This window comes from Lepidochelys kempii, chromosome 6, assembly GCF_965140265.1.
Source record: "Lepidochelys kempii isolate rLepKem1 chromosome 6, rLepKem1.hap2, whole genome shotgun sequence".
In the NCBI taxonomy this organism is placed as follows: Eukaryota; Metazoa; Chordata; order Testudines; family Cheloniidae; genus Lepidochelys; species Lepidochelys kempii.
This window is the reverse complement of record NC_133261.1, coordinates 43,368,157-43,384,474: the sequence shown is the minus strand read 5'-3', so window position 1 is coordinate 43,384,474 and position 16,318 is coordinate 43,368,157. Positions and strand designations below refer to the sequence as shown.

Genomic DNA, 16,318 nt, shown 5'->3' with positions numbered 1-16,318 from the left:
CCTCTGAAGCATCTGGCACTGGCTTCTGCTGGAAAACAGGATACTGGGCTAGATGGACAATTGGTCTGACTCTATATAGTTATTCTTATGTTCTTATGACAACCATGGGCCTTTTTGGTTTCCTACAGGAAGCTGAAGTAAAGCACAGTAGCTTTTGACCTACATGGCCAGAGTCTTTGTTTGGCTCTAAAACCCTTCACACTGTTTTGCTGAGATGGGGTCCACAGGAGGCTTAGAACTGGTATATCCAGTTACTGCTATACCATCCTCCCTTCAGCCTTCAGTGCAAAAGGTGCCTAGGGTTAACAACAACCAGCTAATGTGTTTTTAAACATTATTGTCCTTCTCCACACTGAGGGTATGTCTACACTAAACCTTTTAACCTTGAGTTAATTGATTGCCAGGTAACTCGAGGCAGTTAACACATTTATAAAGTTTACTGTGAACATTATCCAAATATCTATTTCCAGCACAAACCCTTAACCCTATCAGTTAAAACATGTTAGTGAATGCATTTTCTAACACAATGAATTTTATCAGCACAGAAAAGGCTTTCAACGTCCAAATACCCAATGAAGCTTCACATTTGCGATCAAATCTGAGTGAGTAAACCCAGCACCTGCATGGAGCCCCAGTGAAACCAATGGGGCTTCATGTGGGCACGGGGATGGATCCTATTGCAGGACCAGGGTCAGGGTATTGGGCGCCCAAAGGTTAGTCTGCACACACAAGTTTGGAAGTTGTACAGACAATTTAGTCAGTCACTTTGGAAACCAAAGTTATCATAAATATCTCAACAGTTCCAAATTACATGCATACTGATACCAACCTTGCAGCTGTCTCATTTTGTGTTTCATAGCATCTAGATCAGCCAAAATTTTATCCTTCTCTAACCAGTTTTGTTTCTCTTGCCTTGCTGCCTTTTGCAAAGCTGTAATAAAAGAAATATATAGTATTTCTACTGGTTATTTTTCTTTATAGTGGTTTGCATTAATAGTTTTTTTTGGCTGACTGGTTAGTATAATTGGATCTCTTTTAGCAAATAGTTTTTAAAGAACTTGAGAGTATTAGTGAGTTAAACAGATCCAGTTACAGACAAGTAATTAAAATGTACGTGTCCTCAAAAAAACAAACACCTCTCTGAAAGTATATAAAGCTTAAGGAATGTTTCTGCAGAGCAAGACACAAAGACTTATATTGATTTAACATGTACAGTACTGTACTACATTTACTTTTCCAGTATAGCATGCTTACGTGTAGCAGTAGAAGATTGGTTTAACATTTTTTTAAACATGCTCCTGCTGATAGAAGAGCTTTATTCTTACAAATGACAATGTTCAGACAATTAGTCCTTGTTGTGAAACAAATACCTAGCACTATGCTTGAATCATTGCTCAACAGTCCATATACATCTTACTATCTACTTTGCATTTTATTGACATAGTGGGTATAATTTGGAGGTTGATTTTAAGCTTCTGGATAATACATATAATATATACTAGCCATACCTTTCCCTTTAGGTGTCCAATTGCACAAAGACTTATGTATGTGATTAACTTTACTCAAGTGAGGAGTGCAAATGAAATATATAAGTGTGATGTAATTATAGCAGCATAACTTTTTCCCAGATAAGATGTTTAATTTTTATTCCTCACTAAAATAAAGTGTCTTAGAATTTGCTCTAGATTCTCATTCTCTTTTGAAGGGCTTGCCCACATGGAGACTTAGTGCATGACAAACAAGGATGTAACTCTACAGCACCGTGGCTTGCCACACACTAACTAGCTCTGTGGACCATGCTACTGCACTCTTAAGTTCCATAGTGGTTTTGACCTACAGCTGTTGTTTGAAATAGCAATAGGTCAAAGCACATTATGGAACTTTTATAGTGCAGTTGTAGGGTCCACAAGGTGACTTAGAGCACTGCAGGCTAGTGCACTGTAGATTTACATCCTGGCTTGCTGTGCACTAATGCTCAGTGTGGGTAAGCCCTAAGTTAGAAGGGGGAAAGAAACCCAGCATACTCATACCATCCAAAGGTAGAAAAGGTTCTCCGCAGGAAACCCAGACCTCTATAGGATTTCTGAGGATGATGGTGAGCAAAGAATCATCTATCATGTTCAAACTGTCTGGAGTCATCAAGGATAATTCTGACTTTATCTTCACTTTCTCCATGTACTTATCTTTGTATTTAGAAAGAAACAATGACAAAGTTTATCTTTATAACACTTTAGGATAAAGAGTTTTTTCTCATCTTATCACAGTAGAACCTCATAGATATGAACACCAGAGTTACAAACTGACTGGTCAACCACATACCTCATTTTGAACTGTAAGTATGCAGTCAGGCAGTAGAGACAAAAAAAACGAACAAAAAAAGAGACAAACAAACAAAACAAATATTGTACAGCACAGTATTGTATTAAATGTAAACTACTAAGAAAAAGGGAAAGTTTAAATAAAGATTTGAAAAGGTGAGAAAACTTTCTGTACTTATTTTATTTAAATTAAGATGGTTAAATGAAGCATTTTTCTTCTCCATGGTAAATTTTCAAAGCTGTTTATGTCAAATATTCAGCTGTAAACTTCTGAAAGAACAACCATAACACTTCGTTCAGAGTTACGAACAATCTCCATTTCCGAGGTGTTTGTAACTCTGAGGTTCTACTGTAGTTTAATTTAGACTGTACAACACATTTATTTTACCCTTATGTTCATATACTGGATATGAAGAATATTAAGATAAACGTATTAAGATAAACTGTTCATTACTTATAACGACTAATGAAAGCTTAAATAGCTAACATTTGCAGCACACAGGAATGTGGCACAGTGGTAATAATAGCAGCGTGACACATAATAGAAAGAACAGCAGGATGGGGGAAAGTGGTGATTATAAAGGGCATTATATATATAGGAAAGGAGCAAAAGTGATCTGAAAATCTGAAGCACTGCTATTTGAGGACAAAGCAAGCGTGCAAGGTCTCACAAGGATAGGTTAAGTACAAGCAGATAAGGACCTTCGGGATTTCTCCCATTGCTTTAGAAAACTCTTAGGAATTGTTCACCACTAATTTAAATATACTCTACTTGAATATTATGGCAGACCCATTGTGATGTTGTAATTAAGGTTGTGTTCTGTTTTGCACTTGCAGTGGGAGTTCAGCCTGTTCGTTTGATATGAAAAACATAGTATCTTTGCTCCAAATGTCAGCATATAATCTGAGAAAAGATAGAATTTTTTGGAGAAGCTTCCAGAAAATTAGATACTTAGTTTCAAAGTTCAAATCAATTGAAAATTGGCCCCCAAAGGTTCACATGCTCAGTCTCATGATTAATTGGGCCCCTTTATCTTAAAAACTACAAACTGTACAAAAGGCCAAACGGCGTATACAGTGCAGTGAGAGTCTCGTGGGCCCTCTGGGGTTATGTAATTATTTGATTCATTATCTATTTATTATTTGTATTACCACAGCACCTAGGAGTCCTAATCATGGACCAGCATGCCTTTGTGCTAGCACTGTACAAACACAAGACAAAAAAAGATGCTCCCTGCCCCAAAGAGCTTACAAATATATGTATTAGACGAGAGACAGCAGATGGATTAAAAACAATTGTTTGCGGTGTTGTCATTGCGTTGATCCCAGTATATGAGTGAGACAAGGTGGGTGAGGTAATAATTTTTATTGGACCAACTTCTGTTGGTGAAAGAGACAAGCTTTTCAGCTCAACAGAGCATGTCTCTTTCCCCAACAAAAGTTGGTCCAATAAAAGTTATTACCTTATTGGCCTTGCAAAAAAACATAGCATTCTTTGTCAAAACTGATTCCTTCTGTGCTGTGATTGCCATATAGAGGAAAATGTTCTGTCGGTGACTCTCATTCTCTGATGTGGTATATGGAAAGAAAACTTTCTGAACAGATTACAAGAGGGACACAAAACTGTGTTTTGATATATGCCCTCACCAATGTTTCCTGCTTATAAAACTGGTGGCATCAGGAATGGATTTTGCAAGACCATGGGCTTAGTGCTGCATCAGAGAAAAGATCTTTGACAAAGTAGTAGTTAGTTTACCAAAGACCAGGAAACCCATGAAATTGTTCAGATGGAGTTAAGGAACAAAGCTATACAGTTTCATGACAGTGAGGATCTTTGACAAAGTAGCTGCTGGTTTTTCAAAGACCAACATCTCTATAAAACTGTTCAGCTAGTTCAGGAATAGAGCTCAGGAGCAGAGCTTCTAAACTAGCTCAACCATGTTCTTTGACATAGCAGCAGCCCAACTCATTGAACATCTTATCTAAAAAAACCTGGAAATTTAATACACAAAAAAGCAGACACACAATGCAATGTTAAGGTTCTTCTATACATATCTACCACAAAACTTAAAACAAGGAAAATAAAAGTTAAGATTACCCGTAGTACATGCCCTATTTTCTCGCACCTCACTAGTAATACAACCACTACACACATCAGATAATGTAACACAACCTTAACTCTGCCCCAGTACTGATGCCAGCATTCCAACACACCTTCCCCAGACCCAAGTGAAATTCTACAGAACTGTGCAAAAATAATGGTGTAATTGGGGTATGCATGGAGAAGTCCAGTCTGTTTGTAGTGGAGGTGACAGGGTGCAATTTGGGGAAGGTGGTGCTGGATGGCTGACATCCCTAGTGGGGCACAGTTACGGTTGTGGTATATTTTCTGTGGTGTATGAAAATTGTGCCACTGTTGAGGTATCAGAGTAACAGCCGTGTTAGTCTGTATTCGCAAAAAGAAAAGGAGTACTTGTGGCACCTTAGAGACTAACCAATTTATTTGAGCATAAGCTTTCGTGAGCTACAGCTCACTTCATCAGATGAGGTATGTAGTCTTGGTTTGGGAATATAGCAAGTATACTACTGGTAGCCTTAACTTTTCATTTCCTTGCTTTTTAGGTTCTGTGTTAGGTATATTGGGCAAAATCTTGGCCCCAATGACTTCAGTGAACAACAATTTCACCCATAATGTACAGAGCAACCTTAACTGACATACAACACTGAGATTTTGTGTAATAACAGCAAGCTAGAAACAATCCATTTTTATGCTTAGACTGATACCTTTTTGGTCTTTTGAATTCACAGGAGAATAAAATTGCACATTAATCTCTTAATTACATTTTTGCTTTTCATAATGTGATATTTTTGTAATGTTAGGTATACATGGTTTTAAAAACCTCCTTTTTTAACAGCAAGGAAGTTAAAAACATGGATTTATTTGTTGACGACCTTCCTGTGATAGCAGTGGTTATTTATAGTATGAAATGGCAGCTTTTAAATGTTCAAATGGCACTTTGGTGCCATAACTCAGGGTATGGCGTGGCTAATTACCGTATATACTCGATCATAAGATGGTTCATTTATAAGCCGACCCCCCCAAAATGGATAAGTAAAAATGGAAAATTTTTATGACCCATTCATAAGCTGACCCTATAATTCAGGGGTCGGCAAACTTTGGCTCCTGGACCATCAGGATAAGCCGCTGGCCCGCGGGGTGAGGTGGTTAGTTTACCTCAAGCAGGCATGGAAGCAGGCTCAGAAGTAAACCTAAGTAAACAAAGTGTCCCGGCGTGCCAGCTGCTTACCCTGATGGGCTGGGACAGCAACTGGTGGGGAAATTTGGGGAGGGAAGAAGCTGGGGGTCAGGGGAGTAACCCTTGTGACCACCACCCACATGAACCCACCCCTAGCCCGGGACCCCCCACACTTTCCCCATCCCATCCCTTCCCACCTTATCTGGGGAGGGCCAAGGGAGGATGTCTCTGGCCTGGCTGGAGCTACTCCAGAAGGCTGGGCAGCGCGGCCACAGCCTGCTCCGGCGGGCCAGACCAGGTGGTGTTGCTGCAGCATGTTCCAGTGGGCTGGGCCAGGTGGCCTGGCTGCAGCATGCTCTGCCGGGCCGGGTGCTGGGCCACTAGCCTGCTCTGGTGGGCGGGGCCGAGCGGCACGGCTGCAGCCTACCAGCCCTGGAGCTGCAGCTGCTTTGGAGGCTGGGTGGGGGGAGAGCAGGGGCCAGAAGCGGAGAGACTCTAACCCCGCCTCTTCCCTTCTGGCTCTGCTGGGTGTGCTGCCTCTCCTTGCTCCCTCTGTTGGGGGGAGGAGCTGTGTCCCACCTCCCCCTCTCTATACCCGTTCATAAGCCGACCCCCTTCTCTGATGCTTCCCTTTTTTACTAAAAAAATTAGGCTTATGAATGAGTATATATTGTAAGTTAAAATGTGAAAGCATCTGAATGTACAATACTGTCACGGTATTTCATAATCCCACTGCCCTATGTTAATTGAAAAAGGTAAGAATTTGACTTTAATCCCACAAAAGCTGACAACAATGATTCTTCAAAAAACCTTTTGATACTAGGTTCTGCAACATAATGTTTTTTATTTTAGACATGTAGTTGGAGCTTATTGTTCTGTCAAGTGTAATAGGTGCAAAAAATGAAGAAAAAAAAATGAAAAGATTTAAAACTACATACATTTCAAAATATCAGCAAATGATGGTGCTAATTAAACTGGAGAAATGCAGGCTGGGCAGAACTACCATTAAGTGGATACATAATTGGTTAAATAACTGCAAACAAGGAGTAAATATTAATGGAATGATGTCAGATTGGAAGAAGTATTCAAGTGGGGTTCCACAGGGATCATCTTTGGTCCATTGTTATTTAACAACTTTATTAATAACCTGGATGTAGGAATAAAGAGCATACTGATCAGATGTGCAGATGACATAAAACTAAAGGGGGTTGCAAACACTTTTGGGGATAGAGCTAAAATTCAGAGAGATCTTGATAAATTGGAGAATTGGGCTATAGATAACAAAATGAAGTTCAGCAAAGACAAATGTAAGGTGATACACTTACGGGGAAAAAAACAAATGCACAAATACACAATGGGCGAATAACTGGCTTGGCAGCAGCACTGCTGAGAAGGATCTGGGAGTTGTGGTGGATCATAACCTCAACATGAGTCAACAATGTGATGCTGTTGCCAAAATAGCAAATGTAATTTTAGGTTGCATTAACAGAGGCATAATGTGCAAGTCATGGGAGGTGATAGTACCATGCTGCTCAGCCCTGGTTAGGCCTCAACTGGAGTACTGTGTCCAGTTTTGGTCACCGGTGTATGGAAAGGATGTAGCAAAACTGAAAAGGATCCAGAGGTGAGTAACAAAGATGATCAGACGGATGGAATGCAAGCAATATGAGCAAAGGCTGAAGGAACTAGGTATGTTGAGTTTGGAAAAGAGGAGATTAAGGGGGAACATGATAGCGGTCTTCAAATACTTGTAAGGCTGACATTAAAAGATGGAGGAAAGTTGTTCTCCCTTGCCACAGAGGGCAGGACAAAAGGCAATGGGTTCAAACTACAACATAGCAGGTTTAGATTAAATCTCAGGAAAAACTTCCTAACTGTAAGAACTGTAGGACAATGGAACAGATGGCTTAGGGAGGTAATGGAAGCTCTTTCACTGGAGATTTTCAAAAGGAAGCTGGATAGCCATGTGTCTTGTATGGTTTAGACACAACAAATCCTGCATCTTAGTAGGGGGTTAGACTAGATGACCTTGACAGTCCCGTCTAACCCTATGGTTCTGATTCTACGACTACTGCTTCTGTGACTTCCCTGTGGCAGAGACCAAGTGCTAAATATACAATGATCCAAATTAATGGCTCAACACAATTAAACAAACTAAAATAATGCTCAAAGGCAAGGCAAAAAACCCCCCAAAAACAAAAAGAAATGTATGATGAAGCCTGAAGCTCAAACTCCAGATGTGGTGGACTACTGTGGAGAATGAATCTCCAAAACTCATCAGAAAAAGCTCTGCTAGCAGCTGTGGAGTGAGAATCCTAGGAAATGAGAGCATGAGCTTATCTTTTTGCTGCTGCAACAATGCACAGGTGGCAGAGTGTCTCTCACGACCAGGTCCCATACCATTAAGGCCAACACAAGCAATTGCATCTGGAAGCCTACAGGACACCACAATATACTCTTATTGTATGATATAACAAAAGCCCTTTTATGTATTTACAGCCTCGTTATTCACAGGTAGTGGTAGTTTTCCAACACCAATAAAAAGAATGAATATGTTGTGAAAATACAATACTGCTTGTTTATCCCACAGGAAGAACATAACTTCTTAACATAAATATTTTTGAAAATTGTACCCACAGTCACTTTTGTTTAGTGCAGCACTGAACTGTTTTAACTCATTTTTATATTTATTTTCAACAGCAGATCACTGTAACTAGAAGTATTTTTGATTACTGTATAATTTAAAAACAAGAGTAGACATTTTCCTATTTTAAAATCTTTTTTCATGTTTTCTATGTAGTGATTTGCATTTGGTGTTGCTTTCCCTTGTCTAGTTTTCCCTCTTTTATGTATTTATTTTTGGTGTTTTATGTATTTATTTTTATGATTTCCTATTCTAACACAGTATCTTTGTGAATGGGGCTCATCCTATTTCTTTCCCATCTATTAATTCTGCAAGCAGCATGCTAGCATATATGAGGCCTCTCATTAAAAGCAGCTGACTTCGTATTGGGCATGCTGCCATTTCTTATCAAGTTTCTAAATTCCATCAGTTGAGTTTTACTGACAAGAAAAAGGAAAAAAATGGCAGCTCAGAGGAATGCCTAGTAAAGAATGGCTGATGGTCCACCAGCCCCTTTTCCCGTTACTCACACATGATACCAGCTAAGTGATATCTATCATATAATCAACTCTTTATTATCGGCTTTCATTGAACTTTATCTTTTTTTAAGAGAGAAGGGAGGGTGGTATTGATTGTCTGAGGGAAGAGTGTAAAGGCAGAAGTTATAGTCACAACATCTGGGCAAGGTGAGGGCTTGCATGGGGATGGAGACGGTAAGGAAGATTATTGGTCAAGAATGCGAAATTAGGAAAGGATAAAAGCAGTAAAGTAGGCCTGGAACTACATAAATATAATGCAGAAGTTACATATAGAGCTAAATGATTAACTTGTAGGGGGAGATTTTTAAAGGTACAAAGGGAAGTTAGGTGCTCAACTTTCATGGAACTTCAATAGGAGTTGGGTGTCTACCTCCCTTTTGTGCCGTTGAAAAATCTCCTCCTGAAATCTCAAGTTGTTGCCCTCCCCCCACCTCTTTCTGTTTGTACCTTGATTATTTAGGCCCATGTAGAGCTCATTGCAGACACAGGGCCAGTTCTTTGGAGCAGGGATCTACCGTTTTACGTAACTGTGAAGGGCCTACTAAGCTTTTTGGGGTGGAATTTTCAGAAGTGCTTGAACTTACGAGCACAACTCTTATAGGATTCATGATTCTTAGACATTTAGGCCCTTTTGAAATTCCTACCCTTGGAATAATATACACCTGATAATAAATAGTAATGGTAATTAGGGCCATCAATTAACTGCAGTTAACTCAAGCAAAACAAATTAACTAGATTAAAACAATTAGTCACAATTAATCGCAGTTTTAATTGCACTGTTAAACAATAGTAGAATACCATTATATTAGAATATAGAATATTATAAATATTTTTGGATTTTTTTCTACATTTTCAAATATTTTTATTTCAATTACAACACAGTATACAAAGTGTACAGTGCTCACTTTATTTTTGATTACAAATATTTGCATTGTAAAAAGATAAATAAAAGAAACAGTATTTTTCAATTCATCTCATACAAGTACTGTAATGAAATCTCTACATCATGAAAGTGCAATATAATGAAAGTGCAACTTACAAATGTAGAATTTTTTTTACATAACTGCACTCAGAAACAAAACGTAAAACTTTAGAGCCTACAAGTCCACTCAGTCCTACTTCTTGTTCAACCAGTCACTAAGATAAACAAGCTTGTTTACATTTACAGAAGATAATGCTGCCCAATTCTTATATACAATGTCACCTGAAAGTGAGAACAGGCTTTCACATTGCACTGTTGTAGCTGGCGTTGCATGGTATTTATGTACCAGATATGCTAAACATTCGTATGTCCCTTCATGCTTCAGTCATTCCAGAAGACGTGCTTCCATGCAGATGATGTTTGTTAAAAAATAATCTGTTATTTAAATTTGTGACTGAACTCCTTGGAGAGAATTGTATGTCTCCTACTCCACGGTTTTACCTGCATTCTGCCATATATTTTGTGTTATGGCAGTCTTGGATGACGAACAGCATATGTTGTTCGATTTAAAACACTTTCACTGCAGTTTTGACAAAATGCAAAGAAGGTATCACTGTGAGATTTCCAAAGACAGCTATAGCACTTGACCCAAGATTTAAGAATTTAAAGTGCCCTCCAAAATCTGAGAGGGCTAAGGTGTGGAACATGCTGTCAGAAGTCTTAAAAGAGCAAAAAGAAAAAGGAGTACTTGTGGCACCTTAGAGACTAACAAATTTATTTGAGCATAAGCTTTCGTGAGCTACAGCTCACTTCATCAGATGCATTCAGTGCAACAGATGCAGAAACGACAGAACCCAAACTAGCAAAAAAGAAAAATCGACGCTGTTGATGGCATCTGGCTCAGATGATGAAATGAATGTGCATCAGTCCGCACTGCTTTGGATTGTTATCAAACAGAACCCATCATCAGCATGTTAAATGTCTACACAATTGACCAATCAGAATTTCTCGACATCTGAAGATTCATTCATGCCGATGATCTTTGCATCACCACCCAACTGGAAAGATTTGATGACATTCAGCACACTCTAACTGGGTCTCTGAGTGTGCCTGGAGAATACTATTGCACATGGTTTCTGAATGCCAACTCTAGCAAGACACAAGTGCACAACTTCCACCTGGCCAAGCACCTGGCCAACCACCATCAGGCCAAGCAAAAACTCCAGGAGATGGTACTATTCTTGAATATTTTGAACATCTGGTGTACCTTGGGGTCACAGTAAACTGAACATTAACATTCAAAGAGCACATCAAGAAACTGAAAAAAAAGTGAACTCCAGGAACTGTGTATCCCAGAAACTGGCCAATACAAAATGGGGAGCTGACTCAAAGGCACTCTGTTACTCAATTGTGAAGTACTGTGCTCCATTATGGTCATCCAAACTATGCACACAAAATAGATACTGAACTTAATCAATCCTGTAGGATCATCACAGGGACTTTGAAACCAATTCCCACTGTATCACTATACTACCTCATGACAAAATGTTGGGAAATGCTGATGTTCCTGAAGAACCTGATTCCTTCAGAACAACACCCAGAGGCGCTGACCTCGAATGAAAATACTTCCGTATTCCAAATTGAGAGAGAGTTGGGGTTGCAAAAACTGGTGACAATATGGCCAAGTGAAAACTGGAAAAATGAACCCAAATGTGAAACACTAGACAAACACTTGAACACTGGCTAATGCAGTACACCATGTCAACATCCTGTACCCCTCAGGAACTATTTGAGATAAGTGACAACACCAGGTCTTGACTGAAGTTTTGGAGTGACAAGCTATGACAGTGGACACAAAAAACCAAATCTGAGTCTCTAAGGAATACATGGTACCATGAGAGGAGGGAGTTTAACATAATCTGAGTAAAGTATGTAACATAATACTGTTGTAAAAAGCGTGAACATCATTCTGGGATGTATTAGCAGGAGTGCTGTAAGCAAGTCACAAGAAGGAATTCTTCCACTTTACTCAGCACTGATAAGGCCTCATCTAGCATATTCTGCCCAGTTCTGGGCACTGCACTTCAGGAAAGATGTGTACAAATTGGACAAAGTCCAGAGGAGAGCAACAAAAATGATTAGAAGTCTAGAAAATATGACCTATGAGGAAAGACTAAAAAACTGGGCTTGTTTAGTCTGGAAAAGAGAAGACTGAGCGGGACATGATAACAGTCTTCATGTGAATAAAGGTTGTTATAAAGAGGAGGGTGATAAATTGTTCACCTTAGCCATTGAGGACAGGACAAGAAGAAATGGACTTAAACTGCAGCATGGTAGATTTAGGTTAGACTTTAGGAAAAATTTCCTAATGGTAAGAATAGCTAAGCACCGGAACAAATTACTTAGGGGGGTTGTGAAATTTCCATCATTGGAGGTTTTTAAGAACAATATAGACAAACACCTGTCAGGAATGGTCTAGATAATACTTAGTCCTGGTTCAGTGCAGGGAACAGGACTAGATGACCTATCAAGGTCCCTTCCAGTCCTACATTTTTATGATTCCATGCTGCGTATCCATCTGTTCTCCTGGCAGTGATTCTTGTCCAATCAAGACTATTGTTATATGAGTAGTTTGAGCAACATCAGTCACAGAACAAAGCAAAGTGGTTCTATCTTGCCAGCCCAACAGTGTGATATATAAGGTCTACTAGGCCATTATTCATTGCACATAGTTAAGCAATCAGCAGATGTTAATTTAGATATTTCCAATGATAATCAGATTTTTGTGTGTAGAAAACTGATATTTATAAATACTGAATTGTTCAATAAGTAATATACTTTCCCAGTTCAATAAAGTATTTAAGCATTTGTTCAGCTTTAAGTGAGCAAGTCCATCTCTATTCAGGTAAGCACTTAAGCACATGCTTAATGCTCATTGAAGTCATAGGTTTCCTAGAAATTTAAGCACATGCTTAAATTCTTTGGTGAATTGGAGACTTTATAAGTGAAGACTTCTAGTATTTATAGGAAAATAGGCCCAAACAAAAGTCCAGGAACTGAATGTCTCCAGACTTTGGGATGTTAAAAATTGTGAACCTGAATTTCATGGCTGAGGTCCATCTCTAGTAATTAATGCAATTCAAAAATAGAACCACTGTCTAACAAACTGCAAATTCACTTATTGTTAAAAAGCAGTTTAACTCTTTTGATGAATCTGTTCAAAAATCTTTGCTAACTCACTTGATAAAATAATAAATTAAAAATGCATCCATAATCTCAATTCTCATTTAATTTTTATAACACTAAAGAAATCAATCTTTACACATTTACATAACAGCAAACCCAAAGATAAAATGTGACTGCCAGCTTACATCAGTTTATATAAAATAGCTCAAAACCTGGTATGAAATATATATCACCCTGCATACAAACAGTAGTCAGTAACTGATCTTGCAATAATCTGGCATTTATTTAATGTAAGATTAACACAATAAATCTGATTTTCAAATCAGGGTCACATGCAATAACAGCCTGCACAATTACTTTAGTTGTGTACATACTTGTGAAAATTTTCACTAGTAAGTGGCAAGTTAGGCAGCAGCTAGTATGATTTGTACATACAGTCAAAGTAATTAGACTCAGAATAGGTATATGATTGCTTTAGACTTCTGACTGTTTGGAAATCTGACCTTCTAAGAATGTGTACTTTAACTTTTCACAAATAATTTCAAAATTAAATATTAACCTGCAATGTAATTCATGTTCAACCCAACAAAGATATTGTGTTACCTAATTTTCACAAGAGTAAATCAATGAGACTGTAGTTCCTTACTAACATGCAAAATATAAATATAACACATTTGTCCAGCTACAGTGTACTCTCATTAATCTTTTCTCTAGTAGTGTTTGTTATTCTCTAAGAAAATGGAAAACAAAGTTAAGGATTTCCACAGATAATCTTGGAAGCATATCAGCAGAGGCTTTTTAACAGCTTTTAAAAAACCTGTTAGCTCCATGAAATATTAATTTAACTAAGAACTTTTTGATTTTGACCTTTTACCTTCCATACGCAGTGCAGCCCCACATTGAGCACTGTCAGTGATTGCAGTTCTCTCTTTATAGTCTTCTTCTGAGTAACTTTGTCTGAAACACTCATTCACAGCCCACGTGACTAAATCTGGTAGGGTAAGGATTAGAATTCCATCATGGGTATATAGTCTGCAGGCTTTCCTGATAAGTTCAAGTTGTCTTGTACACTTGGCAAGCAGCTTAAAAAACAACAACACAGAATGATTAATCACTCAAAGAAGGTGGGATTTAAGTGGTGCATAGACCTGTGCTGTCCCTTTACATAGGAGAGAAGTTTATCAATAGTGAAAACCAGCCTCATTTTATTAGATATATTCTAATTCATTTGCAAACGGGAGACAAGTTGGATGATCTAAAGAAAAAACCCCAGCAACCTACTTTAATTTGCCCTTCAATTAAAATTTTAGAAACATATAATAAAATGTATAGAATATAATGACTAATATAGCTGAATATGTTTTCAGTCTAGATGGAATTTGGCAGAACAAAATATTATGTCATGAGATAATATTTGCAAATCAGTCTCCTACTATGTTTCTTAATAGCTAGCTCCAAATCCAAGTCCGGTAGCATTCTGTGATGCTCTCACAGAACCCTAATTAATCATTTTCCTTAGATGCATTTGATACACAGTATGCCAAAAGAATAAAACTTATCTACAGTCATAACATAAAATGTTAAGCAAGGTCTCATGTCCTACATAACACATTTGATGTAAATATGTGGTAGAGCTCCCTCAATTATGTGGCAAGAACCCCAGAACCATATCATTGCCCATCCTGAACCCTCCTTAAAACCTGCCCTACTGCAGTACAATAAAATCCCTTGTTAATTTATGTTCAGATTCAATTCTATTTATTTCATATTACCCTCCTCCTGCCCCCCACCACTTTCAATGTGCTACATCATTTTATTTTGCATTACAGATTTGTCAGGGACCCTGCTGGAGGTTTGGACAGCTGGGTAGTTTGGGTTTTTGACAAAGGCATAATGATGATTTTTTTGTTTTTTTGGTTTTGTTTTGTTTTTTTTTGGCAACCAGGAAGCAGATGAGGCTTTTGAGCAGGGATGGAGACAGCTTTAAATTTAGGAGGGGGAATTAACTTCCTCATTTCCCACCTCAAAGCCTGATAACTAGATGTCCCACTGCTCCTTCCCAACCCAGCCCAATATCTGCCACTATATTTAACAAGCATGGAGAAATACATAAGCTTGATATTTCTGTTAAAATTATCACCATTGAAATAGTTAACAATATTGACATCCACACTTCTGAGGTATTGTTTCAGGCTTCCTACATATTCAGACAGACATTATTGCATTGGTTTACAATGAGTTCACACTTGTCAGATGATATCTGTTTGCCTAAAGACAGTGGGAACCAAAGTCTAATTAGAGGAATTGATCAGTCTTTTAAGATGACAGGCCAATATACACCCATTACCCTCAGAGGTTCCTGACCTACATTAATTACTGAAAGAAATGTGATTCAATATATTTTTATACATATTAAAACTATTAAACAAAAAATTAAAACCAAGAAGACATCTCAAAGCTAAGCTGTTGTTAATATTAAATTAAATTAAGAAAGTAATACAACCATTACACAAAATCAAATCAATAAACCAACAAATTATGGTAATCTCAATAGTGGATTGGAATTAAATTATCAAATTAACACAAAAATAGTCAAACATTACAAGTTCTAGAAAGGGATTTAAGGAGGTAGTTGTCCTTTTGGTTATAAACCCCAACTGAAGAACTGTATCTATAACTTGGAGCTGGGTAAAAGTTTTAATACTGGAACCAAGTTATCTAGTGCTTAACCCACAACTTGAACTAATTATAAAGCTTCCTCCTTATTTAAATTCTTATGTGATGGCTCTTTCCCTCACCCCCAACTGAGATATTATATAGACTTTACAAGATACTTCTGCAGTAGTTCAACAACTCTGATCTGGTGACAGTTTCAATTCTCTTAGGACTTGTAGACACAGGACACAGAACACACTTTAAATGGATGGGCTATCTCACCAGTCCACGGAAGACTGATGTCACATTAAAGTCTGTTTCAGGTTCTTGCTTGAGGACACAATTTATTGGTCAAACAGAAGCTCAGGCAAAATATCAAAATAAAGTAGTTCCTCTGTCCAACATGGGCTACAGTTGCCAGAGGCTTTTCCCTCACCTCTCTCAGCCCTTCCTGGTCATACCAGACCAAGGGACTCCTGTAGGAGCCTACCTACTCTCTGAAGTTCTCTCCCTCAGCTGAGCTTTTGCTGGCCTTTAGAAGGACTAGGATCAATGGCATTTAGGTGATTTGTTGACCCAAAAGACACAGCTTCTCAGACACTCTTGATTCTTACAGTTTGTGAATTTTACTTACTCCATCTTCCAGTGCCTTGTTCCAAGGCCTTTGAGCAAATCAGGTGTGAGACCTACTCTGGCACCATGCAATTTGGTCCAATCAGGTTTGAATTAGGTCATCCTTAGCTAGCATCAATTTTGGGAAAAGCCAGAAATTTTTAAACTATTTGGTCTTTTGCACATCAGAGACTATAAGCCCCTGA

The 16,318-nt window shown here is 38.3% G+C and overlaps 1 protein-coding gene across 7 annotated transcripts in view; it reads right to left on the bottom strand.

Annotated features, from left to right (window-relative positions):
• Window positions 1-16,318, bottom strand: part of DCDC1 (doublecortin domain containing 1) — a 420,020-nt gene that overhangs the window by 21,650 nt on the left and 382,052 nt on the right. For 6 of the 7 annotated variants that reach the window (XM_073347762.1, XM_073347765.1, XM_073347766.1 and 3 more), the window contains 3 exons: window positions 13,720-13,927; window positions 2,031-2,183; window positions 830-931 (listed from right to left, as the gene is read on the bottom strand). In XM_073347762.1, coding sequence (XP_073203863.1) covers window positions 830-931; window positions 2,031-2,183; window positions 13,720-13,927 — 463 coding nt within the window. The remainder of the gene's footprint in view (window positions 1-829; window positions 932-2,030; window positions 2,184-13,719; window positions 13,928-16,318) is intronic. The other variant, XM_073347767.1, reaches the window with a different exon arrangement.